This window comes from Aspergillus flavus, chromosome 1 (assembly GCF_009017415.1).
Source record: "Aspergillus flavus chromosome 1, complete sequence".
Classification (NCBI taxonomy): Eukaryota; Fungi; Ascomycota; class Eurotiomycetes; order Eurotiales; family Aspergillaceae; genus Aspergillus; species Aspergillus flavus.
In genome coordinates, this window is record NC_092406.1 from 5,368,875 (window position 1) to 5,394,725 (window position 25,851).

At 47.9% G+C, this 25,851-nt stretch overlaps 9 protein-coding genes across 9 annotated transcripts; 4 read left to right on the top strand and 5 right to left on the bottom strand.

Annotated features, from left to right (window-relative positions):
- Nucleotides 1-80: 80 nt before the first annotated feature.
- Nucleotides 81-3,754, bottom strand: F9C07_1145602 (LIM domain protein). The gene is made up of 3 exons (XM_041287873.2): nucleotides 2,794-3,754; nucleotides 707-2,664; nucleotides 81-645 (listed from the first exon to the last, which is right to left on the bottom strand). Exons 1-3 carry the CDS (start codon nucleotides 2,885-2,887, stop codon nucleotides 325-327), a joined length of 2,373 nt encoding a protein of 790 aa, XP_041140131.1. The 5' UTR covers nucleotides 2,888-3,754; the 3' UTR covers nucleotides 81-324.
- F9C07_2280080 (exoribonuclease complex, subunit Rrp44/Dis3) lies at nucleotides 3,227-9,230 on the bottom strand. The gene is made up of 2 exons (XM_041287872.2): nucleotides 8,815-9,230; nucleotides 3,227-8,764 (listed from the first exon to the last, which is right to left on the bottom strand). The coding sequence occupies exons 1-2, from the start codon at nucleotides 9,008-9,010 to the stop codon at nucleotides 5,862-5,864; spliced, it is 3,099 nt and encodes a 1,032-aa protein (XP_041140129.1). The 5' UTR covers nucleotides 9,011-9,230; the 3' UTR covers nucleotides 3,227-5,861.
- On the top strand, nucleotides 4,047-5,668 carry F9C07_11043 (monocarboxylate transporter; the record flags this gene model as incomplete). Its single annotated transcript, XM_041287886.1, has 2 exons — nucleotides 4,047-4,292; nucleotides 4,358-5,668. The coding sequence occupies 2 exons, from the start codon at nucleotides 4,047-4,049 to the stop codon at nucleotides 5,666-5,668; spliced, it is 1,557 nt and encodes a 518-aa protein (XP_041140130.1).
- F9C07_2280081 (carbon-nitrogen hydrolase) lies at nucleotides 9,231-10,505 on the top strand. The gene is made up of 5 exons (XM_041287885.2): nucleotides 9,231-9,311; nucleotides 9,388-9,480; nucleotides 9,530-9,813; nucleotides 9,875-9,953; nucleotides 10,020-10,505. The coding sequence occupies exons 1-5, from the start codon at nucleotides 9,300-9,302 to the stop codon at nucleotides 10,374-10,376; spliced, it is 825 nt and encodes a 274-aa protein (XP_041140128.1). The 5' UTR covers nucleotides 9,231-9,299; the 3' UTR covers nucleotides 10,377-10,505.
- A 251-nt stretch (nucleotides 10,506-10,756) lies between these two features.
- F9C07_11046 (ESSS subunit of NADH:ubiquinone oxidoreductase-domain-containing protein) lies at nucleotides 10,757-11,210 on the bottom strand (the record flags this gene model as incomplete). The annotated part of the gene is made up of 2 exons (XM_041287871.1): nucleotides 10,757-10,844; nucleotides 10,951-11,210. 2 exons carry the CDS (start codon nucleotides 11,208-11,210, stop codon nucleotides 10,757-10,759), a joined length of 348 nt encoding a protein of 115 aa, XP_041140127.1.
- A 419-nt stretch (nucleotides 11,211-11,629) lies between these two features.
- On the top strand, nucleotides 11,630-13,712 carry F9C07_1145905 (uncharacterized protein). The gene has a single exon (XM_071507623.1). The coding sequence runs from the start codon at nucleotides 11,880-11,882 to the stop codon at nucleotides 13,539-13,541; it is 1,662 nt and encodes a 553-aa protein (XP_071366043.1). The 5' UTR covers nucleotides 11,630-11,879; the 3' UTR covers nucleotides 13,542-13,712.
- Nucleotides 13,713-17,388: 3,676 nt separating this feature from the next.
- On the bottom strand, nucleotides 17,389-19,686 carry F9C07_1145901 (ribonuclease P 40kDa subunit-domain-containing protein). The gene is made up of 8 exons (XM_041287870.2): nucleotides 19,303-19,686; nucleotides 18,991-19,231; nucleotides 18,774-18,918; nucleotides 18,628-18,690; nucleotides 18,461-18,562; nucleotides 18,258-18,404; nucleotides 17,868-18,204; nucleotides 17,389-17,795 (listed from the first exon to the last, which is right to left on the bottom strand). The coding sequence occupies exons 2-8, from the start codon at nucleotides 19,132-19,134 to the stop codon at nucleotides 17,576-17,578; spliced, it is 1,158 nt and encodes a 385-aa protein (XP_041140125.1). The 5' UTR covers nucleotides 19,135-19,231; nucleotides 19,303-19,686; the 3' UTR covers nucleotides 17,389-17,575.
- A 201-nt stretch (nucleotides 19,687-19,887) lies between these two features.
- F9C07_2280084 (nuclear transport receptor) lies at nucleotides 19,888-25,714 on the bottom strand. Its single transcript, XM_071510416.1, has 6 exons — nucleotides 25,315-25,714; nucleotides 25,152-25,252; nucleotides 23,882-25,089; nucleotides 23,354-23,826; nucleotides 23,109-23,297; nucleotides 19,888-23,048 (listed from the first exon to the last, which is right to left on the bottom strand). Exons 1-6 carry the CDS (start codon nucleotides 25,477-25,479, stop codon nucleotides 21,996-21,998), a joined length of 3,189 nt encoding a protein of 1,062 aa, XP_071366044.1. The 5' UTR covers nucleotides 25,480-25,714; the 3' UTR covers nucleotides 19,888-21,995.
- On the top strand, nucleotides 19,955-21,689 carry F9C07_1145913 (WD40-repeat-containing domain protein). The gene is made up of 3 exons (XM_041283860.2): nucleotides 19,955-20,201; nucleotides 20,288-20,600; nucleotides 20,681-21,689. Exons 1-3 carry the CDS (start codon nucleotides 20,089-20,091, stop codon nucleotides 21,380-21,382), a joined length of 1,128 nt encoding a protein of 375 aa, XP_041140124.1. The 5' UTR covers nucleotides 19,955-20,088; the 3' UTR covers nucleotides 21,383-21,689.
- Nucleotides 25,715-25,851: the final 137 nt, after the last annotated feature.

The following is a 25,851-nucleotide window of genomic DNA, read 5'->3' on the forward strand; positions in this document are numbered from 1 at the left end:
TCCATGACCCTGTCCATAGCTTAATGGCACACAAGACTGCCCAACTCCAGCAGGTACGGCAAGATGGCGGACGCTACTAGTGATTGACACACACACTCACATAATGCATACTCCCGCTTGCTGCATATGCAACAGATGACATAACTTGTAAAATGCATAATATACCAAAAAGAAAAGAAGAAAAACAATATAAAAAGATAAGACTCTACTTCCAACACCCAAGATGCTGCGAACAGTTACAAGCACTGTAAGTAAGTCAATAAAACTTCGTTTAGATGATAAAATCGTGCCTTTTCGGAGTTTCTGGTGCAGTCGTCATTAAAGCTAAGGCGACGCTTTAAGTCGTATACCCTCGCATCTTTCGCATACAGGTAACTGGACTGGTCCTCCAATGATGCGGCCTTTTGCTGTTCTTTTGGGCTCGCCTTCTCGGACAAAATATCGACCATCCGGCCCAAACTCAGCACTGCATTCGTGACAGACAAAGCACTCATCATGCCACTGACCTCCGACAGCCGTGATGACAACATCATCGAGTACCGGTTTTTTGCACCCCGAGCATCGAGGAGCAGTGCGCCGGGAATGACATTGAAGACACCATGCAAAGCCATCCTTTTCTACAAATGGTGTTTCATGGTCAAAAGGCTATGGAAAAGTATAGTTAGCATTTTATTACTCGAACTTTAAGCTCTTAGGTTGATCATACATCACCACACTCAGCACAGAAGAAGTGGCCCACATGCCATTCAGCACCACATGCTACAACCACTTCTCCTTCAATAGGGGTCTTGCAGCTCTTGCATCTCGGGCTGAACAGTTCATGAAAGTCAAGATGACAATAGAACCTCAGCAAACGGGCTTCCTCGTCGGCTTCCGAAGCCGCTGCCAGTCGTTCCTGGCGTTTTGCATCAGGCTCTTGGTAGAAGGCCACACATTCAAGCGGTGTCTGACAGTGATGGCATATGAAACATTCTGGATGGAACCGTGATCCGGCAGCAGTGACAATCTTTCCAGAAATCGGAAGAGTGCAGGATTCGCACTTCGCCGTTGGGACACCAGCCCGACTGTAAGTTGATAGCCAACGGTTTTGCAGAGCCGATGATGGCGATTTCCTCTGGAATGGATTTGGGCGCTTGCTACTATCGGGTGAGGTTGGGAGAGAGCTATCATCTTTCTTACGATCCTGTGATGACCCTGTCATCTCAGAAATAGTAGGTGGCTTGTCATCCGGTAGGTTAATCACTGGAATAGAAGGCGCTTCAGATATCTCGATTGTAGGAGCAACAGGTGCGGGGGGTGGTGTTGGTGAAACGGATTCACGTATTCCAGCGTCAATACCCTTGCCTGGGGATTGGGCCTCGGTGGGCTTCCAGGTTGGATCAAAGCTCACAATCGGTCGGCCGGCGCGATCACTCACGGCGGTTGGCATGGGCAGCCTTGTACTTCGGTCTTTGAGCTTCTTACTTGTCGCTGCGCGAATCTCGTCACTTCGAATCTCAAGTCCATCTTTTTTCGGGATGGCTTGTTCATCATTCGGATTTGCCTGCGGGAGGGGATCGTTGGCCTTATACTCAGGATTTCTTGACTGCGTTGGGGGATGCTTGTGTAGCTCAAAACGAGACAGTTTATCGACGAACGAAAGGCTGCCAAATCGGCCAGAGAGGGGCCTCGAGCCTCGAGGTAAGGCATTACGTGGTTTGACTTTTAAGGCGGACGAATCAGATTTTGAAAAATCTGGGCGTTCATCATTCTCCATATGCTGAGACTCCCCAGGCTCTTCATATATGTGGTCATTGGGGTTTCGAAAAACACCCTTTGACGAACCATTGCCGGTACTCGCGAGGCCCAGTCCGTAGCCACTGCTCGATCGTTTTGACGGGCTCCCATTTTGAGGCAAGGAAAAATCAACTTTGAGATTCTTTCGGAGTGTGCCATTCTTTCTGGGGCTGGAATTTGGTTCTTCCAAAGCAGGTTGCTGTTCCTTGGCGTGTGTTCTGGGTGAGTCCGAGTTGTAGTCTGACATGGGACGATAACTGTCCCGCCGCGGACTTCTGGAAGCGAGAGTATGACCAACTAGAACGCTACTCTTATCTGATCCTTGACTGGCTTTATCCATATCGGGATTACGATAAGGAGCGTATGGGTTCTTGAAGGGCAATCCAGGGTTTTGGTGCATCCAAACCAGTTCTGTGGCCTCATCCTGGGCAGCTTGATGGAGGCGAATATCATCTTGGATATCCATCTCCTGCAGTGCATCTCGGAGAGATTGGGCTTCCTCTCTTTCAAACCGACGTCGGTAACTCTCGCGATATGCTGCGTTTGGAGATGGAGGGCTGGGACGAGAGAAAACCCGCGTTGGAGAGACATTCTTCCGAACGGGTACCATTCGGGGTTCTTGGACCAGCGGTCGTCCAGCCGGACTGCCTATGGATCCTCGAGAAGATAGAGGACGATGGTTCGATAAAGAACTGGTAGCGCGGGGCGGCTCCCTATCGCCCGCTGTAGTGGTGGACGGCATCCTTGAATGTGAGTATGAAGACATCGCTGATGCTGCCCTTGGAGGGAGGTCCTCTCGAGGATTTGAATCAGCTGGCTTCGTAGGGAGTGGCCTCGATCCGCCTGGGCGGGTTGGCCTATTTGTCCGTAGGTCCTTCAGATAATTTGCTGCACAGGAGAGAAGGTTAGCCACATGTTAGTATCTAGGAGATAAGTTCTAAAAATAAAAATGCGATCGCACCGCCAACAACTTGCAGAGTGAAGAATGCCATTACGCAGCTAACAATGTAGACTTACCAACCTGATCGTCGGACATGTATGATGGCCCGGGAGGGGAGACCTTCCGTTGGCCATCTTTGGTCTTGTTATGGTGCAAATATGGTCTATACATGGTGTGGTGTTTGCCTGGAAGAGAGTCCTCAAGGGAAAGGTATCCTGAGAGGCATCAGAATCGATTGATGTGTTGTTCAGCTATGAAGTCAGTTTCCCATATAATTGATCAGTGAGCCAATAATGTTCCAGAAGGTGGCTGGGGTGGGCACAATGATAGATTAGGCTAGAAAGATCTCTTCAGCCCCGCTGCGACGATTAGAGTATCGTCACAAAGAGATATGCTTAAAGTCTGTTAGTCTTAGATGGAGGAACAGCAGTAATTGATTAATTTAATATTGCTCTGTAGGGTTAGTCTGTCCGGCACTGGTTGGAGTGGTTTTCAGTTGATCATAACAACCGGAACAATGGGCATTTGGATGACTGAAAGGGGGAAACAACAACAAACCCATTGCAAACATTGCAAACACAGGTTTCACATGGTCGCAAAGGCAACGCGGGGGTTCATCTCGAGGAACTAACCGCAGTAGGCAACACTAACCCTAAAACCTAAGATGGTCTCTACAATGGGTCAAGCGTCATCGGGCATTGACCATGGCTCCCCTAATATGCTCGCTGTCAGAATGCTCCGATGTACTATCTTTTAGGGCGTTCCTACCTTGGGCAATACAGGTTCTACATGCTGGAGGCATCAGACAATGAAATGAGCATCTTATCATGGACCATGTGACACACATGAATCTCTCTCTGCTCAATATCTCCCCTGTACAATTCGTCCTCTGTTAGCACAATGAGACCTCTCTTGACCTTACCAACCAAATTGATACCCCAAATTTCTCCGGATTTCCCTCCGTCTCCAACTTCCAAGCTTTGCTCCACCGGCTACTCGGCATTATATCCGTCCTCAATTAATTTCTGGGGCAATAGCCCAATGACGGTCTCTGGGACTGCCGGGGTCTTTACCGTGGTTCAATAATCCTTGTCGGCAGGATGCGATTATCAGACTGTCATAGCGTCTCTTGTTGAATGCATGACACATCAATTTCGACTTTTATTAGTTCATGTTCCCTTAGTTTCTTGGACTACTTTACTCCAGCCTTCTCTCTATTTTATCTATAGGGTCTATTCTTTCATGAGCATAGTTATGTCCTCTCATGTATAGTAAGCGGAGGGAGAGACGCAAAATCACACATTACTTTTATCTATTTTTCGTCGCATGAATGGCAGACAACACTCCTATCGATATAGTTCGCTCTCGCGATTATGACCGTGAGTTAATTTCGCAGGATCCACTAAATAGGAAAGGCCATTGTCAAGATCAAACCGAGCTGGATGGGCAGCAAGACGCAGCTCAGGAGGTCCTAGAAGACAAGTATCAACGTGATGTCCCCCCAGATGGTGGCTATGGGTGGGTTTGTGTCGCCTGTGTCTTCTGGATTAATGCACATACATGGGGAATCAACAGTGTTCGTCTCCTAATTTTCATCGTCTCTTAAATCGAAACGCAGGATAGACTGACCGCTGGTTAAAGAGTTACGGTGTATTCCTCTCTTATTATCTTTCACACGATGTATTCCCAAATACCTCTGCACTCTCATACGCCTTCACCGGTGGTTTGAGCATATCCTGTGCTCTCTTGGTTGCTCCTTTAGCCACCCACCTGATTCACCTCTATGGGACACGTCTTGTCCTAAATCTGGGCGTCTTTTTTGAGACCCTTTCGCTGATTGGATCTTCCTTCGCCACGCAAAGGTGGCACATCTTCCTTAGCCAAGGCGTCTGTTTCGGATGGGGAATGGGATTTCTCTTCGTCGGAAGCGTAGGTATCATCCCTCAATGGTTCCAGCGACGACGAAGTCTCGCGATGGGCATCAACGCCGCCGGGTCCGGTCTGGGAGGTTTAATCTGGTCCCTAGCAGTAGGCTCCATGATCCCTCGACTGGGACTCAGCTGGGCCTTCCGAATCTTGGGTATCATTGCATGCGTCGTCAACCTAATATGCGCAAATCTCATAAAAGACCGCAACAAAGACGTCGGAAGTCGTCACAAGGCCTTCCACTTTCCCTTATTCAAACGGCCTGAATTTCTCCTCTTTCTCGGCTGGGGCGTCTTCAGTATGTTAGGCTATGTCGCCCTCCTATTCAGCGTAGCCAATTTCGCCCTCTCGGTCGGCCTTTCATCCCACCAGGGTAGTATTGTCAGTGCCTTGCTGAATCTTGGTCAAGGCCTTGGTCGCCCCTTTGTGGGAATGTTCAGCGACAAACTCGGTCGCATCAACATTGCTACGTTTCTTTCCTTCTGCTGCGGTTTGTTCTGTCTAGTTATTTGGATCTTTGCGCGCAGTATGGGTGTCGTTTGCTTCTTTGCTGTCCTTGTTGGTACTGTGGCTGGGACGTACTGGGCAACTGTTACGCCTGTGCTTGCGGAGATCATAGGCTTGAGAGACCTGCCCAGCGGGCTTAGCATTACTTGGATCATTCTTGTTGCTCCTACGACGGTTTCTGAAGCCATCGCTCTTGTCTTGAGGGACAACGACTCCAACGACTCTGTTTACCTGAGGGTTCAGATCTTTACCGGGTTTATGTACATTGGTGCGTCGTTGTGCTTGTGGGTGGTTCGAGGTTGGAAAGTGGAATATATCAACCGGGAAGCTCAACTAAAATCCTCTACTGCGGTGTCCGCTAATAATGACGGCGTTAAGGTGGCAAGCTCCCATGGGGCTGGAGATGAGAAGGGCAACCAGCCGGCGGTGGAACCTCCAGCTTCCGATCCAGTACCTGAGGTTAAGCTCTGGTCGCCAGTTGCACTACTTCGTGGCATGGTTACACTGAAAAGAGTGTGACAGCAGTGATTCGGGTAAATGCAATTGGATAGACATTATCCAGTCTAATACTGTAAATGGAAGAAGTATACATGGATCAGACAGTAATACATGACCTATTTATAATACCACTAGACTCCAGATGATCTCGTTTTTTATGACCAACACCCAAATGCCATCATTAGACATGCTATTTTCTTTCCTTTCTTTGTCCCTAATTTTGGGTTCCCAAAATCAACACCCTAACCCTTCTCTTTCCGGCACCCCGGCCACTCTCTTCCTTCACGGAGCTGACGTTGACCTTCACTCTCTGGAAGAGTTCCACGCTCATACCTTGATCAGAGTGGCCCTTATCCGAAACTTGAAGAGTGTATTCCTCGTTGTCAAACTCGCTCTCCCGACGGACTACTAGCTCTCGCCGTTCCTCAACAGAGCGTAGGGCAGAATCGCCCTTGAGCACAAAGTCTTCCAGACGCACCACACCCTCGATACCGAATCGCGGAACGAACACCACTACGCCATTCTCAAAAACCCGCATGACGTAACCTTCTTCTTCAATACCGCCGTCCACTCCCTTAGCAGATAGCTTCTCGCCGCGCGCTTTCAGTGCCTGACCAACGTAGTATTCGATGCTGGCTCGACCAGCATGCTGGGCATTGCGGTGGCGGTGGTTGATATTGCGGCAGATGTCTTCGAGACGGTTGCGGGTCATGACACCTTCAATGACTGCCCGGCCGTCTTCACCTTCATATCCAATAGCAGATGCAAGTTGCCGATGAACCAACAAGTCGGCATATCGTCGGATTGGTGAGGTAAAGTGCGTGTAGATGGGAGAGGCTAAACCATAGTGACGGAATTCCGACTCGGCATGAGCACCTGCGCAGAAATACTCTGCAGATGTCATGCATCGGGTAGCGAGAATGCGGACCAGGGTGTTAAAGAAGGGGTTCTTAGAATCAACACATTGGTCGAGCGAGTCCGCCAGGGCGTGTGAGCTAGAAACATCAAGTCTCATATCCCGCTTCTTGGAAAGTTGATTAATGAGCTCTTCAAAGTTCTGTGGTGGAGGGGTGGCGTGTCGTCGTAGCATAGCAGTTTGGGAAAATGTACTGTAGATTTTAGCTGCAACAGTGATATTGGCGTGAAGCATAAATTCTTCAACAAGACTGTTGGTTGCGAGCATAGCTTTTGTCTTGACATCCGTAAGTGGATCTCCAACCTCGTCGTTATCGGCCTCGATACGAACTTCAGGCGAGGCCAGGTTCAGTGCACCTGCGTCCATACGCTTCTGACGGAGAATCTTGGAGAACCGAAGCAAAGTGCGCATGCTCTCTGTTAATTCATCTTTTTTCGATGGATCGTCAATGCGCATCTGGGCCTGCTCGTAACTAAAAGCTTCACGAGAACGAATGACGGATTTGGTGAAGTCTGTAGAGACAACCTCAGCATTTGGAGTCATCTCCCACAGAACCGAGAAAGCATAACGTTCCACGTAAGGCTTGAGCGAACAAAGATCGGTACCAAGCAAATGTGGAAGCATATCGATACGCTTGTCGACTAGATAGACTGTTGTGCCACGCAGACTAGCCTCGAGGTCCATCGCATTATTCGGTTTAACGAAATGTGATACATCTGCGATATGGACTCCAACTTCAAAGTTGCCATTGGGCAATGGTCGCGCATGAAGAGCATCGTCAATGTCCTGGCAGCCTGGTGGGTCAATACTACATATAAGGAGATCTCTGAGGTCTCTGCGGCCTTTCCAGCCGATGTCTTCCTTACTAGCGGGAACTCTCCAGTCATGTCCTTCTGCGGGCAGACAGTCGAGAACGGCTTGAGGGAACGGCTTATATTGTACATCATATTCGAGTAGAAGGGCTTCGGTCTCGGCTCCCTTTGTTTCGAGCTCTCCTAATGAACGGATAAAGTGCCCAGTAGGATACCGAGAATCACGATCCCATGCATCGATTGTGACAAGAATTCGTTGACCCAGCAGTTCGGAGGCTTGCCTGGTGCGGACCCTGATCTTAGGTACACGCTTGTCCATGGGCAAAACGAAAACATTTTGCTGACGCCGACCAGAGCTAGCTTGGGAGCCTGTCGAGCCCGAGTCAACGTGCCCGACGTACTGCCGCCAGTTTCGTTTAATCACGCCCACAACCTTGGCAGTTGGCTGAGGCCTTCCTTCTGTGCTCTTTCCATGCGCTTGTCTGACCTCTTCCTGCAAAGCTTTTCTTTCCCTTTCAGTGACCACGGCCTCATTGTCCTCAGCGTCAGGATTGTCATTCTTGGTTACTGCTTCCTCATCAACAATCTTAGTTGATGGAGATTTCCACTGATCCTTAGGAAGCACTTCAATCACAACAACGTCCCCAGAAATAGCTCTGTTACTGTTGTCGCGACCCAGGATAAGAAGAGGCTTGTCGAATGCTGCGACATTGACGGAACCCTCAAGATAATTGTATGGGGACACATTGAAAACACCTTGATGTAAGGTACCGGCCCTCAATCCAGTCATGATCTTGGACATAGTATAGTATTCCGGGTAAAACAGCTCTCCACGTGCACCCTTAGTCTCTCTCTGTTCTCTTGACTCGTTGATCATGTCGAGTAATCTATCGGAATCCTCCAAACCCGAGACGTAATCGGTTAATGACAGGGCTGTCACGTTCTCCTCCTTTGCCTTGCGCAAACTGTCTTTGTCGTCCGTGATAACAACAATAGTAGGTACTGTCTTCTCTTTCTTTCCCTTTTTCGCTGCGGCTCGTAGATGTTCGGTGTACCATTTTGCTACAGAACGGACTGCACGGTCATTTCTGTCATTAATCGATTCATTTCGTCCTCGCCGTACATGTGTTTCCATTCTAAACTCGTTGAAGAATAGGTAAAAGCGTTTCTCGTCGGTTTTGATCAAGGCAAGCAAGCGGTTGTAGAGAGGTAGAGACTGGTTCTTAAGTTCTTCGAGAACTGTTTGAAGGATGATCACATCATAGAATGCACCGGTATGTTCAAACAAATCCATACCATTCAACAGCGCGTTCGTATCAGGGACGAGGTAATGACCACGAGGAAAAGCGGTTGTGCCGGCGGGGTGCTCCGAAAGAACGAAAGGCGCAACTGTGTCGCATTAGCCACTAGAAGCAGTGTTTTACACCGATTTTACTCACTGTTTCCATTTGCATCTGCTGGAGCGACCGAGGGACATGTTGAGCACAGCTTCGATGAGCAAGGAATATCCTGTCTCAGATAAAGCTCACGAACGATCTTTTGCACCTTTCCACTTTTTGTCGACCTGACGAAGACTTTGCTGGTGACATTTGCGGTATGCGGGTCAGAAGAGAAATCCCTCCGTAAGCTTTTCATATTGGCAGCTATGTGACCTGACCGGTGGCGTCAGGTTTCTTTTTATTTTTAAAGCTGCTTTTTGTGATGGTTGGTGCAGTCAGTGACGTTCGTTCAGAATCGGTTTCGCTGCTGGAGCGCAGCTCCAGAGATAAATGTTGTCCCAAAAAGGGAAAGTCTGCCGATTACCTCACTAATCATAGTATCAGATAACGTGCTTCACCAGTTAGTACAACTACCTTTCCAATAGATGGCATACACTCTAATACAATTTCACTGCAGACAGAGTCTAAGTTTTAATTAAGCGAATATGGTTATTGCAGTAAGGGGTCCTTAAGATAACAAAGAAAAGAGGAGCGACTCTTAAGTTAGCCACTAACTTCTTATTAACTCGATAGGCTGTGGGGCAACTATGCTCGACTGCGAGCATGACTGCCAATCTGGCCCAGTGCCAGATACTGGTGCGCAAAGCCGTTGCTGCTGGAGCTAGAGTACAGTATATGTCATTGACTTGCAGATTTCTGACTGATACATGATCAGGCATTGTTTCTCCCTGAAGCGACAGACTATATAGGGTCCTCGCCAGCAGAAACAGTCTCACTTGCGCGCTCCGTGCATGATAGTGAATTCGTACTGGGCCTGCAGAAGGAGGCCGTGCAGTCTAATTTACACATAAATGTCGGCATTCATGAACCATCTCCGGATGGAAGAGTAAAGAATACCCTTATCTGGATCAATGAAAAGGGCATCATTACACAGCGCTATCAGAAAGTTCATCTATTTGATGTAGAACTCAAAGGCGGTCCGGTACTGAAGGAGAGCGCGTGGGTTGCCCCAGAGAGTATAATATGAGTATCTAGTAGATTTACTGACTATTATTTTCAGGAGTGTCGAGAAAGGCATGGAAATTTTACCTCCATTCGAGACCCCTGTTGGACATGTCGGCTTAGCTATATGCTTCGATGTAAGTCATCGGAAAAAGGCCTGATTTGGGGGTTTTTTGGATGAGTTTACTTATATCATCTTGCAGCTCCGGTTCCCCGAAATTAGTCTGGCTTTGAAGCGGCAAAATGCCCAGCTTATCACTTATCCTTCAGCATTCACGGTTCCCACGGGAAAGGCCCATTGGGAAACACTCCTACGGGCCAGGGCTATCGAGACTCAGTCATATGTGATAGCAGCGGCGCAAGCAGGGCCTCACAATGAAAAAAGAAGAAGCTATGGCCATTCGATGATTGTGAACCCCTGGGGAGAGATTGTAGCTCAGCTTGGCGACGAATATAGAGAACCGCAGATCGCCTTCGCGGATATTGATTTGGACCTTCTAGCGAAGGTTAGGAGAGAGATACCACTTCTTAGAAGGACAGATATATATCCAGAGGTATAATGGCCTAATCCGTGGTAGTGGTAACTGGGCGGGGATATAAGTAGACCAATCATCGTGTATAAACCGTTACCCGATAATATCGGAGAAGGCTGAGACTAGACAATAAATAGAATGCTATTTGCGATTGGACATTTGTATTCTTTGCTTTTGCGCAACTTTCTAAAGCAATTGGTGAAAGCATCCCAGAATATAGGTGGACAGAGTACATGCAGAATTTAAGAAGAAAAAAGAACATAGGAAAGGGAATAAAAAGACCTGTCTAGACTGAGCTGGCGAATCATATCCGCTAGCACAGGTACAACATCTCATCCGAAACTGTTTTCCATGTCCGACCGCTCTATGTACAATGTACAAGGAAATACTCAGGACAGATTTGTCCTTTACTTCCTCTGAGCTTTCTCGGGGTCCTCCAGAATACCCTCGGCTTCCAGTCTCCGCCGTGCCTCTTCCAAAGCCCATGTTTGTATCCTGCCATGGAGTTAGTTTTGTGCACAAGTAGGTTTCCACATTTCATGTAGCATAGCGACTTCTGCTAATTATAGCGAGCTTGCCGAAGCCCAAGGGATTGACGTACGAGGTGTCTGGCTTGAAAACGTATGCGACACCGGCAACAAGCAAGCTGCCAATGAATCCGTAGTACCAGATGTTCTCCCAGCCTTCCTTCACGTACTTCTGGCCTGGCTTGACACCAAAAAGCCACCCAGTCGGAGGGTCGTAGTGATCTCCATGATCAGCGGCACGGAGGTTGGTACGAGTCGAGAAACCCTGAATGTTCTGAGGTCTGCGCAAAAGGCAGCGGCTGCGAAGGCTATGCGACAAAGTACGAGCAGACATTGCGGCTATGAAGGGTAGCGGAGAATCTAACGAATTCCTGGTCCTTAAAGCAGTCGATGATAAGGGACAGGCGTGGCGGGTTGAGGCCCCTGTCAAGCAGGAAAGGACGGTCGGGTTAAGACGTTAAATTCGATGTTCCTTCGACCAGCGATGATAATGATTGGTCCAATTGATCAGTTCCTGATCCGACCGCTGTCGTTGAAGGGGCAGGAGGCGTTAAGTTGGAGGGGTGATGGTTTGAACAGCGGTTGATGTTCAGAAGCCGCAAAAGGCCGATGGAGTCATTACGCTAGTCCCGATCGGGTCAGTTCGCATACCGTCTTTATGCCTGTATTTCAAGGTGTAAATGCTGCCTGAGGCATTATAAATCGACGCGCGCGACGCGTCTAGTGATTCCCTTATCGCATCTCCATCTAAGGTCCGTGATTCAGGCGATTGCATGCGTCAAGACACAAATCCTACTCGAGTTAGATTCATGCATGTCAATTCCTTGAATGATCTCCAGAATTGGGAAATACTCGTCTTCTATATTCTTCATCTCAGTACGTCGACTAACTCGTATACATTTTCCGCAGGTCATGCAGGCTTTTCATTACTAACTATATCCACTTAAGACTAACTAATCGAGATGCTCTGCTGCTCTCGTACAGAAGACGAGCAGCTCTAAATATGAACCCCATAAATAAGAACACCAATTCATATCCTATTTCCTCGAATTCCCGCTCGAAGCTGAATGCTTTTCGGTACATCAGAGATGATAAAAGTATTGAAAAATCACCGTCTAAGAAATCCCCGTCCAAATCGCCGTCCAAATCGCCCATAAAACCAGCACATGCGAACAAGGAGAATCAATCATCGTGGCTGAATGGTGTCACTCATTCAGATCAAGCCGAATCGACCAAAAGAGAAGCTTCGGTTGATAAATCAGATGCGAAGGCAACCAAGGAATGCCCTCAAACTCCTGGAAATAGGATTCCATTGGCAGATTTGATTAGCAATACTGAAGATGCCATCAGCCAAGCCCCAGCGCCAGAGTTTACACCTGAAGACTATGTCATTTGGCAGCATGTCCCCGTGAGTTCAAACCCGGACACGATGTCTCAAACGCCTGCAACACAAGCCAGAAAACGCCGGCATATCTCTTCACCAACCAGTTCGCCATTGGCTGGAAATTCGAAAGGTGCAGATCAAGAATCTCTTGACATGCATACGCCATTGCAAGGGCTTCAAAGGACTCCACAGAACGACCTCGCTACCGAACTATGGAACAACTATGTGGGTAAACTCACTGCCAACGGCAATGGAACTCTACCACCACCTCAGTTCACACACCTTCTTTCCTCCTCACCACAGACTCCCGCACCGGCCAGGACAGGTCGCGATTCATCTGGCTTAAGACGATCAAATAGTTGCAATGCCGAATGGCCCAGTTCTAAAGCTAAACGAAGGAGGGTCGATGGCGGAGGCATTGGCACAGGCCGCGGCATCTTTTCTCGGACAAGAAGCAATGTCGTTGACTCGGGAGGTATCAATTCGTCTAAGATCAATTTTCTCGTGGAAAGGATCGAAAAGAGTCTCCGAGATGCGCCCAAGTCACCGAAATCCCACATCGTTGCAGCCGATTCATCGCCTGTGCCTAGACGCAAAGGCATGCAACGAAGTCGGTCAGCGTCTCCCATGCAAGATAGACCTGGCCACCATTCTTCGTCTAAAGCAAATCGGGTTAACAAGGCCAGTGAAGTCTATCCTGAACCCCAAGACAAAGAGCAGGCCTCTTCGTCTGAGTTCGGGGACGACGACTTTGATCAAGGGTTTTTTGAACTTGCAGAAGCCTCTATGGATCCATTTGTTGACCATGGTAGCTTACCAGGCGCAATGGATACTGGGGGAGATACGACGTTCCTTTCGACGAACGCCAACGAGCCACATAATGCAAAGCAAAACCCCCATGCCCATCCAACGACTCTGAATTCAGAAGCGGGACCTAACGAGAAAATGGACTATTCCCTCAATACGGCTGACTTTGATGATGATGAATTTGATGACTTTTCGGATAATATAGATGAAATCCTTGCCGAGTGCGACGCGGCTCCAAATAAAAAGCTAGTGAGGCCCATCCCAAAGAATAATACGACCTCCAACCTATCTGGACTGGAAAGTGGCACAGATAGCTCGTCTACGGTGATGGTGAAGCCAGTCCAAGGGGTGAACGTGCCACAGGGGGAATCCTCTAGTGACGAGTTTAACGATGATGAATTTGACATGGAGGCTATCGAGCAGTCTATGAGACAGTCAGGTGCAGATGGAGCAAACTATGTTTGTCACTCTTAGTGGGTATATTTACTAGATATTTGCTAAGTATATTATAAATAGAATTTTAGTCGGCAAGCCATCAAGCGCTACTTGATTGTTGATATTGCTGAGTCTACCTATACTACCGAAAAGGGGCGCCTCCAGCCAGAAAAGGTTTGCCGTTGCATACTCTAGAAGCCGCACAGGTAGAAGCTGACATTGTAATCAGGTGTTGTCTGTACAAGATGAAAGAACCTCTCAGAAGAAGGTCGTTGTCCTGCGGGAATCATGGTTTGATAGTCCATGTTACAAAGATTCATACATTCACTTGATCGGTGATTTTGATACAGCAGGCCATTGCATCGTCAATAATTCTTACAACATGATCATTCTTCACCCGGACCATTTAGTTTCGGCGACAATTGTCGCGGATTCGATTGGTTGCCAGCGGCGAGCTGTGCTTCAAGACCGTATTAAAAACACCGGTGACATTGGAAAGCCCCAAGTTTTTGGGAATATCTTCCATGAAGTCTTCCAAGAGGCAATGAAGGCCAATCAATGGGACATATTTTCACTAAGGTCCTTGGTCGAAATGGTCATTGTGAAGCATATTGAGGAACTGTACTTGATCCACATGAGCATTCCTGAAGCTATCGATTATGTGATGGGCAAAATCCCAGCCTTGATCTCATGGGCAGACACTTTCCTTAAGGAAAAGCCGAGCGTGAGTGGATTTTTCAGCAACATACGACAGTACGCGTACTAACATTCATCAATAGGCGCAATCCCTTGTTGAAGACCGAAATAGCTCCAAGCTCCGCCTGAGTATCAACAAGCTACTTGAGGTTGAAGAACACATCTGGTCTCCAATGTATGGATTAAAAGGCAATATCGATGCTACTGTGCAAGTTGCCTGCCATGATGGCGAGGGCAACAAGAATCTGGTTGTGCCCCTTGAGCTTAAGACGGGTAACAGAGACACAAATCATGCTCATAGGGCCCAGACGGCTCTCTATACCCTTCTCCTTTCTGATCGCTACGGTGAGCCTAGGCCTTGTCACTAATAGTTGCGCTTATTCTAACCTGACCTATCTTCATCAGATGTGGAAGTTACATTCGGCCTTCTCTATTACCTCGAGACGTCGAAAATTTTCCGAATTCGTGGCATTCGTCATGAGCTCCTCCAGATGATACAAGCGCGAAATCGAGTAGCTGGCTATATGTGCCGAAGAACCCAACTACCACCCATGGTTAAAAGGCAGGCTTTGTGCAATAAATGCTTCTCCAAGACGCCTTGCTTTATCTATCACAAGCTGGTTGATGATGGAGACGGCGAATCAAGCGGGCTCGGTGATGAGTTCGTGAAGGCTATGGACCACCTGACACCCAGAGATAGTGACTTTTTCCGAAAATGGGATGATCTGCTCACGAAGGAGGAGCAAAGTATGATGAGATTCAAGCGGGAGCTTTGGACATTGCTAAGCAGCGAGCGGGAGGCTCTCGGCCGGTGCTTCAGCAACATTGTAATCGAGCCAGGGTCAGCCTTTGAAGACAAAGACGGGGTAAAGATAAATCGCTATCGCTATACCTTTGTCAAAAGACAGCCAACACTATCTTTTTCTTTTTCTGAGTCACAGCTCACAGTTGGAGAGCCGATCGTGATATCTGATGAAAAGGGTCACTTTGCGCTTGCTAATGGCTATGTCGTGCAAGTCAGTCCGCAACGCATCTCTGTGGCAGTGGATCGCCGACTGCACAATGCCAGAACCAAGTCCAAAGGCTTCGATGCCAAAATGAATCAGACATTCAGGGGCATAATGGAAATTCCTGGTGCCGATGCTGCTTCCTCAAATTCATCAAATGAACCAGAAGAAGAGGTCGTTTACCGACTGGATAAAGACGAGTTCAGTAATGGCATGGCCATTGTTCGAGCAAATCTAGTTGCTATGATGGAAAGAGACTTGTTTCAGGCCAAGAATCTTAGGAGACTGATCGTTGAAGGATCCGCGCCCACATTTCAACCCACATTGTCAGCGTACAAGATGTCTGACACCGACAGAGCAAGCCTAAATGTTGATCAGAAACGAGCTATTGATAAAGTAATGAGCGCTAAGGACTATGCTTTGGTTTTGGGAATGCCGGGGACAGGCAAGACGACAACCATTGCCCACATAATTCGTGCATTAGTATCGCAAGGGAAAAGTGTGCTCCTGACATCATACACTCATACAGCAGTTGACAACATACTTTTGAAGATTCGAGATGACAACATTCGTATCTTACGCATTGGAGCTGCAGCGAAAGTGCATCCTGAGGTTCAGCAATTTGCCGACCTTGCGGCAGTTCCCAAAAACACAATCGAAGAACTTCAGGGGGCATATGAGGACTCGCAGGTTGTTGCAACAACCTGTCTTGGAATCGGCCACAGCGTTTTTAGTCAGCGCATATTCGATTATTGCATTGTCGACGAAGCCTCTCAGATCACCTTGCCTGTATGTTTAGGTCCGATCCGAATGGCAAGGACATTCATTCTGGTCGGCGATCATTACCAACTGCCACCTCTTGTGCAAAATAAGGAGGCTCAAGAAGGGGGGCTCGATGTTAGTCTCTTCAAGCTTCTCTCAGATTCTCATCCGGCATCAGTCGTCAATCTTGAACATCAGTATCGAATGTGCAAAGACATTATGCTCCTCTCAAATACCCTCATATACTCAGGGCAGCTCAAATGTGGTACCCAGGAGGTTGCTGCGCGATCTTTGGAGGTTCCCAATATTGGCGGTCTCAGACATCTTCATTTGGACCATTTCCAGCCCCCAGGGCAAAGGCAGCTCTGTTTAGGTACAAGTCAGGGTCGCTGCTGGCTTCGCGATTTGGTCGACCCATCCGCCAAAACCCGCCTTGTTAACACAGACACCCTAGCCACACCAGCCTTAGACGTCGCACAGGGGTCGCGTATCGTCAACCCTACCGAGGCAACACTTTGCGCCCAACTCGTAGAAGCCTTCATCTCTTGCGGTATACCAGCACGAAGCATTGGTGTCATAACGTTCTACCGCAGCCAACTTTCGCTTCTGAAACAGAATTTGCGCCGTCACCTGCCGGATCTCGAAATGCACACCGCAGACAAATTTCAAGGACGTGACAAAGAAGTTGTGGTACTGAGCTGTGTGCGCAGCAATTCAGACAACCATGTCGGCGATCTTCTCCGTGACTGGAGACGGGTTAACGTTGCTTTTACCCGGGCACGAACCAAGCTCCTTGTTGTTGGGAGCAAGAGCACTCTTCGTGGCGGTAATGAGCTGCTAGGCAAATATGTGAAGCTTGTCGAAGAGCAAGGTTGGGTATATAATTTACCAAAGGGCGCTGTGGAAGATCACGTCTTCGACTCTGACAACATCCATACACAACCCCAGCCACAAGAAGGATCAACACCCAGTCCGAAGAGGAGTCCAACCTCTCAAAAGAAGGTCCGCAACCCTCTAAGTCCAGCACAAGCCCGAAATGCTCCGAAGGGTCTCAAGAAGCCCGCAAAAAAGGGAGTTAAGCTGCTGAGTGGTAACAAGGTCCTTGGGAATAGACCAGTGCTTCAAGATGTGGTGAACGACCTTATTGGATGATTGTAGCCATTTAACATATTTGATTTTTTTTTGTACTCTCTTGGGTACGTTTTCTGTTTATGGGTATTGTTTCGTTAGGGTTCATATATACTTTTAACTGGGGATTGGGCAAATGACTTAGAGGGACAGGAGCAGCTGGGACATCAGATTTTGGATACAGGTTGATACCATTATACGGTTGGCTTTATATATTGGATCAGTAATTCGTACTCTATATCTCAGCAGTTTTTCTTTATGTGCAATTCAATCTACAATGCAACTAACCGTAAAGAACAATGTAGAACAAGTCGTACATACGGCTCGCAGACCCTAGCGTTTGAAGGTAAAGATGCATTGGTTGAGGTAACCAACTGATGACTATGCCAGGACATGTCACTTTTATGTTTAGGTTTCTCTCGGTTGATATCAGTTTGAATGTGTACACACCTAAAGCAGTGTGGGATATATGCTCCATTTCTAAACAATTGAGACGCCAACGTACTCCCAGCAAATGCATGAGCGACCTATTTTAGATCTAGGATCAGAGCTCTTCTGCACATTATCACAAGTTTTGTTTACAGAAGGCAATGTCAGAACCGTATAACCGTCTTTTCCTTCCACAGCTTCCCTCCCCAGAGCACTCGCGGAGAAAGCAAACCAGGCCGAGGCCTCTGGACCTTTCGGGGCAGTTTCTTGTCTGGGAATCAAGTAGTCAGCATGCGATGCTCATAAACTAACAGGGAGTTGGCGGATAGAATCAACAACATACAGTAGAGTAAGGAATAGCTCCATAATCCATTTGAGAGGGAGGAAACCATGCCATCTCAAACTGACTATATCTGACGGTTTTGCTTCGTCGACGTGCGGTACGCTATAGCGACATAAGTATGGGTCTACATCGTCGCTCGCTAATACTCGAGGAGATCCGAGGGCCACCATCCCAAGCCATTCAGAGATTTCGTCACAGTTTTCCTTCAATTCCTGCTCTGGCGCCGTTCCTGTAATGTCCAATTCCTTAAAGGGTGGGACGAGGATATCGCGGTAATCAGTGCGCACTGGTTCGCAGTCTACAATGTGAGGGTGGTTTCCTTTCAGGGAAGGATCGTCTAGTCATTCGTCAGTATGTGAATAGAAGGGCGAAAAATGTGGGTTATAGTACCAGAGGAAACACCACTCGACTCCGATGCCAGGTCATAGAAGAGCCAGGCCACAGTGTGATTGAGAACATTCTTGAATGCCCATACTAGTCTCTCAAAGCCTTTCTTACCGTGAAGCATTGATGGCAGCCGCAGGTTGATTTCCACGACTGTTGGAACATAAGTATATAAATGTAGGGTGAAGATATGTCATATAGATACGTACGATATCTTTCCTTTGCATGTTTTCTGCCCCCACTACGGACGGGCTTTCCTGTTAGACCTGTCCGTTCAAATATCTCCTTGCCAAGCTCTAGTTTCAAGATTCCTAAATGTATGTCAGTCTGCAACAGTTGCCGGATGAACACTATGCCCGGAAACAGTATACCATACCATCTCTCAGGGTAAATACGTTATCTGAACCAGGACGTCCCTCTGATATCATGAGAATATTTCCTAAACGTAGTTAGTATAGCCCCCATCTACAATATTGATCTCCATCGGATGAAGCGGGATCATTATAGTAGATTCTTAGGTACCAGATTTGATATAAGTATTGAAGAAGTCTCCCTCAAGCAGAGACGACAGTGACATGAACACTCTAGCATATCGCAGCTTGGGAAGCTTAGTATTTAAGGAGCTCTCAATGGATTTGTACGTTGCTTCAGGCAATATAACCTCCACCTATTCATACCTGATCAACTAAGGAATTCCAAACGAGGGAAGTGATAATGGAGGAATAAAAGGGACAATTACCGTGTGCACGAACGGATGTCCCCGAATGGCCGAAAAGGGCGACTTTTTCACGGGTGGCTGTTTGGGGTCGATGAAGGAAGGCAGTTGAGCCACTGCCGTGTAGCATTTCTCGCGCCTAGACGCGTCATCTTCCAGATCGAACATAGCGATTCTGTCTTGGGCAATCTCTATATATATGTAGCCCTATACGCCGAGATTTTGAGATCAAATCAAACGGCGCGCTGTGGTTGGTTGGAAGAATCTGTTAAAGGTTATTAGTCTGAAGAACAACAATGGAGAATTATCTCGGTCTTCTGGCAATGCTCTACCTACTGTGAGCAAATGAGGAATTAATAATAATGAGAGATCATCAAATCGGTTGTGTTGACAGTTCGTCAGAAACGACTTGACATTGAAATTTGATGTCTTTTGGATGCGATGGAAAAGCGGACATCATCTGATTGGACAATGGGCCCCAAAAAGTAAACGGATTCGGTCGTCATCTTCGATTCTATAAACCTATTTCAAATCCAATCATTACATTCAGGAAAAGATATGTAGTGATTATTTGAAGTGTATTGCTTATAGCAGGGTTCTCTATGTTGTCTCTCGCTTTCTCCTGACTTTTTGTCTTCTTGAATTGTTTCATACAACTATAATGATTGATGTGGCGAAAATATATCTCGAACAACAATGGAAGCGGGTTAACGACTTTCCACAGTTTAGTATAAATATTTGTACAGGTTCACTTTTAGCACCAGATATGAACAGCGAAGAAACACAATGCGCCGAACTGGTAATTGCTGATATCAATGATACGCCATCGGTGTATGAAGTTCTCAGTGTCTAAGGCACCAAGGCACCAATTAGCTTGGTCATCCGCCTTTATCATTGCCGCCGCTACTCCAAACATCGATATGCAACGCACGATTTCTCCGCGCAACTACTACGTAGTAGTGCTCTATATACTTTGGTCGCAATTCCCGGGTAACCACCTAAACTCGTTCGCGAAAGCTCCTTCCAACTCTTATTGACCACAGCCCCTCGGGGCATCAACGTGGGTTGCTCCTGCCATCGCCGCCATCGTCACGACTCCGCCAGGGACAGCAGCTACGAACAATGGCACCTCCCCGCCGCAATCTACTTCCCAAAGAGCGATTCGCATTCTCATTTGGGAGCCTCAAGACTCAGAGCTATCATGACCCTATTGCGCGAACGCCCGGATCTCATACGTGCGTTTCCGTCCAAGAAAACTGTTGCAGCTGCACAACACCTCCCAGATCAGGTTCAAGCTGATAGTATATATCTTTCTTGGCAGAATCCGAACGATAGCATGGAACCCTACCGGCCAGCTTATCGCTACAGGCTCAGCGGACCGTACCCTTCGAATCTGGAACCCTGAGCGCGCGCAAGTCAAATACTCGACTGACCTCCGCGGTCACACCGCGGGGATCGAGAAAGTCTTATTTAACCCAGTTCGAGACTCGGAGCTAGCCAGCTGTTCTTCTGATGGTACCGTGCGCTTCTGGGATGTTCGCTCGAAGACTTGTGTGAGCCGTCTAGATGTCGGCGGCGAAGCATTCACCTTGTCTTGGTCGGCTGATGGGAGTACAATGGTGGTTGGAAGGAAGGTGAGGAGAGCTCCTTTGAGTTTGTATAGGGTAGACAAGTGACTGAAACATGGACTGACTGGTATAATTTTAATCACTAGGATGATACTCTGATACCAGTCTCCATTGAATCACCTTCTACCCCAACTGTGCTCGAAAACGGAGTAATAAATGTCCCATCCACGCAGTCCCAGAAACCGATCGCAGGCCCAACCACCTACAAAGTCCTAGATTCCCATCCACAGCCCATCCAAACAAACGCAACAACCTTTTCTCATCACATCTCCACGCCAACTTCGCCCGATCTTCACCTCTTCGCAACCACCGGCGAAGGCACAGTCAAAATATTATCCTACCCATCCTTCGACGTCCTCCACACCCTTAATGCTCACACATCCGCCTGCCTTTCCATTGCCCTCGCACCTACTGGACGCTATCTCGCCGTCGGCGGCAGCGACGCCCTTATCTCTCTCTGGGATACATCGGATTGGATTTGTCGACGCACCGTGTCTAGTAATAATGGTGGGGCCGTCCGCGGGGTGAGCTGGAGCTTTGACGGAAGATTTATTTGCGGTGCTTGTGACGAAGTAGGCTGCGGCGGTAATGGAATTGAGATCTTCCATGCTGAAACAGGCGAAAGCGTTTATACTGTTCCTACTGGTGGCGGGATGAATTCGGGCATTCCTGCCGTCGCATGGCATCCCTCGCGTTATTGGCTTGCGTACTCTACTACAGCAGACGGTCCTGGAGGTGGCGGAGCCAGTGGCCTTAAGATTGTGGGAGCTGCGGGTGGGAGTCTCTGATGGTTGTATGTTTAACGTACTGTGCGATCAGCTGTGACTGGATGCCTGGCCTACCGTATTCCGCAGAAAGGTCGAGTATTTCAGCCAACAGCTGAGAGTTTCCTCAACATGAATTATATACCCATGGTATCGCTATCCGGCAGTAAAAGAAGTTTGAGCTGCAAGTCATGTACAATGCACACAGTCAGACTTGTTGATAAAAGAGAAAAATCATAGTCATCAGATATAACCATAAAGAACTCGGGAGAAGGTAGAAAAGGTTTTTGAGTCCAGAAAGGACCTTGGCTTGTTTTTATCTAAGATGGTAATACGCTGAGGGAATAACACTAGTACTAAAGCTGTATGCAATGCCTTTCCTTCCCTTCATGAACACCATTAACTCAGGACGCATTAGAAATATCATGAGCATCCACTGTCACAGTTTGGCTGCATAGGGGGCTCAAGATGCGAACAGACATCTGTCCACTAGCCCTATTGGAGTTTGGATCTTGAAACTCTTGCAAGCAGCAAAGACCGCGTAGAGATGCATGTGTAGTAGATTGTCGGGTGGGAACTGACCACTTCAAGGGGTGAAGGTAGAAATCAAGCTCAAGATTTGGAGTAGAGTGATCTATCAGAAAAGCCCAAGTGCGACAAATGCAGATACAACGTCGCGGTCGACGTTGAGGAGCCATTCGTCTTGAAATCGTTGTTCACCACCGCATCCAACAATTAACGAGCGCAGTCGATCTCGGATGAAGTCGCGAATGTTGATATTGTGGAGAATATCGGAGTTTTCCCAGTGACGCTTGCGTTCGTTTTCGGGCGGTTCGTTCTCATCCCACTTGCCCGTTTCTGCGTTATTCCAGTAGACCAGATGGTCACCAGCACGGGGGTTATTTTCGGTCTCGGTTCCCTCGGCGAGCTCGGTAATGATGTCTGCCCATGTGTTGAGATAGGATTGGAGGTGACTAAGTATGTACGGTGGTGGTTGTGTGTCTGGACCATTCAGGCTGAGTAGTTGGGTGAGTGCAAGCGCATGGAGTTTCTTTTGCGTTGCGCTTCCGATATTGTCATAGTGAAGGAACCATTCAGTGAGCAGCCAGGTAAGGGCATGTTCTTCAGATGTGCCCGTCGCGGCGGAAACAGCTGATGCGAAGATCTTTGGGTACGCCAGTGCTAAGCGGGCGAGAACGGAGAAGTAGTCCGTTTCAACGACGCCATATACAGGTGTTTGTTTTCTGTTAGGTCCAGTAGTTTGGCTGGCCTCGTAGGCGGAGTAGAGGCCTTCCAGGAGAGATGACAGGAAGGAACTATCGAGGAGCGACCGGGTGATAACACTATATGAGTTTTCACTGCCGCCATCAACGGCCTCAGTGCCACGTACCATTAATTCGACTAGGCGTGGCACGACGCCGAGGCGTTGGCGTGTTGTAGATTTCAAGAGGGTCTCAAGAGAAGCGAGGAAAGGAAGTCGTACTCGGTCACTCAACACCTCTTGCGGCGCAAGGTAGATATAAGATTCTGCGATTTGAAGGGCCTGCGGAACACTATCCGTGGCAGCTTCAAAAATGGGGAGAAGTGCAGGAAGAAGAGAAAGGATTTCAGGAGAAGCTGGAGCTGGAGTTTGCGTCAAGATAGCCCCCCAGAGCTCTAGTGCCTCATCGAGCAGATATACCAGTGTTTCCTGTAGGCGAATCAGTATTCCTGCACGCATTAGTTCAATAAGGAGCGAAGTGAGACGTACAGAGCCTGGCTCCACCGAGTTCTGAATGAGAGGTAGGATGAGTGAGTGGTATCGTGCCGAATCTTGCTTAAGGGAGTTGATCAACGATGACAGTAAGGTAAGGATAGCCTGTTTCATGAGATGCTCCTCCCCGGAACTTTCCCATAGCGGGGGTAGCAGCGACAATATCTGATCTGAGAACGGGGCAATCTGAAGAGTCATTAGCATACCCGTGTGAAGGTACAGCGGGGTAGGGGAGTTCATACATGGTCTTCCATCTTGATTACAGCCACGCGGACCGTATCTAAAAGCCCCATTTTTGTTTCAGAGAGTTCAACCTCTTGAACCAAGGACATCAAGTCATGAAGGATGGAGGGAGCATAGGGTAGAAACCCAGTGGGGGAGAACTCGAACGGATAAAGCACGTTCTTTAGTTGTCTACCAGCTGTGATGCGGACTACCAAGTCGTTCAACGGGTCTTGCTTGCTAAGAAGGTGCTGGAAGATTTGATAGATGGCTTCTGTGTTCAGCTCGCTCGACTTGACTGGGACCCACTGGCCCAAGAGAATGGCAATCCTCCGTCTTAAAACGTTATAGCCCTGCTCTTGAATCTGCACTTCTGGGACAAGTGTAGTCTCTAAGAATTTGTTGAAATCTAAATGCTGCTCGAGACTTGCGGAGGCAAGTCCGATCGCTGAGTATAACGAATCCTTTAGTAGCACATCGCGATTTTCCGGACCTGGCAGTATCCTGTCAACAGAGTTCAGCGCTGCTTTAGGGTATCAAGTACTTACTTGCAAAGTTGTAGAAGACGTTTAGAAGTCGCGGGATGAGCAGGTCTTTGAAATGGATGACCAGATCAAGGAAGAGTTTCTCAGAGCATGATCGAATAGAGAACTCCCAAGCGTCGGAAACATCTTCTTCTTTCCGTTCCCATTCTTCAGGGTCTTCCTCCCATTCTTGGAAATCGCTCGATCGGAACCTGAAAAATTGTGTAACGAGAAGCTCCATGACATTGACCACAAAGTCATGGGTAAAGAGTTCCGCCTTGATAAGTTCAATAGACTGCTTTTTCTCCTCCTTATCTTCAGGAGTCTGGTACTTGAAGGTCTGAGCTGGGTTGAATGCCATTTTGGAACAAGCTCTGATCAGAAGAAGGGCTTTGAGCCCAGCCTTTTCCATCAGCGACTTTCCCTCTTGTTCACCAGTTGCGCCTAACTGCCCGTAGTTCTCCCCTAGCTTAACCACTAGACTCCAGTATGATCGAACGAGGGAAATACTGTCTGGTAGTAATGCAAAAGAGGCAGCTCGATCCTTGGCCATCTCGACATGGAGCTTCGATAGTTGTAAAACATGTTTCTCTACCGCCTTATGCACATTCTCTGGTAGACTAATGGAACCGCTGATGAACTGAAGGAAGCGACTGAAGTGAGAATGAGTCAACAGCCAAAAATCTTTGACTTCGTTATGACGGTTAGGGTGTTCGTATCCAGCTATCACAAGGCGCCGAACGACCTTGAGAGACACTAGACTTTGCTCAAGACTCTCCAACAATGCTCCTTCGTCAACAACACCCTGTTCTAGAAGCGATACCCATTTGTTCACTTTGTCCACATATATACTTCCTAGAAGATGGAAGATCTCTGGAGCAACAGATTGAAGGTTGGTTCGTGTCCTTTGCAACCGGGCTGTCGATAGCTCCTTGATTATCTGCAAAAGGATTGTAAGAGTCCGTGGCAATTGTAATGGGTTGGCGCCAGGCTGGGTTGAGGAACGGAGGAAGTTGATAAGCGATGAGATACCGTCAGGCCTTGACGAAGTAGTTAGAAGAACAGCTACCGGACTTGAAGAAAAGAAAACGCACCAGTCCTGAGGAAACTCATAACGCATAATCTTCGCGATCATCAATGCATTGTGTAAAGCCAGAAGAGCAGCGGGCTCAACGACGCCCGCTTGTAAGGCTCTGTTCTTTATCTGCTCTTTTTCTTCCTTTTTGATAGCGCTATACAAAGATTAGAAACTCCAACTCTTCACCATTATAGGAATGCGTCTGCATAGGCTTACTTTGTCGCGGTCTTTCGCCAATACTTATCGATGCCGTTCTTCAATTGGATGATTGCAAGGTATCGGACTTCGTTGGGTACAGAGTGATCTAGGAAGACATCCTAAAGATAGAGCGGCATGTTAGTAAGGCAAAAGTAAAAGAGGTTTTACGGTATCAAATTACCTGGAGGGAGGTATAGTAATTCTCCTGCTTTTCCCAGTTTTGCAATTGCTGGGTTCCAGTGTGCACCTGCTGCTGCGTCGAGCTTGCTGCCAAAACCAAAGCATTGAGAACATTCTGAGGAGTCAAGGGGTTTGACTCCCCGGGTAACTCAACGACGTGAGCCATACTATGGGATGGCTGGAAGCTTGGGTTGGTGGTGAAAGCTATAGATAGCTATCAAAGCAATTGAGCCCAAACCCCAATATCAGCCAAGAGAGGAACCTCCAAGACACAGTGGAAGCATAGAATATGGGGGTTGGCCTGGTCCTTGAAGTTCTATCTTGTGGCAAAATGCGAAAGATTTCTATTGATGGGAGAGTAACACGCAAAGAGCTCTCTCCGTTGTCCGTATACATTAGCCCGTAATCTTTGCTCCCCGCCTTAGCGGGACGCATCGGGATGTTGTTGATCCTCTCCGATGTAGCCCTAGGGCTGGACCCTCAACGCTAGTCCATGATGGAACTCATACTTAGGGTTGAGGTAGTATCTGGTTGCATG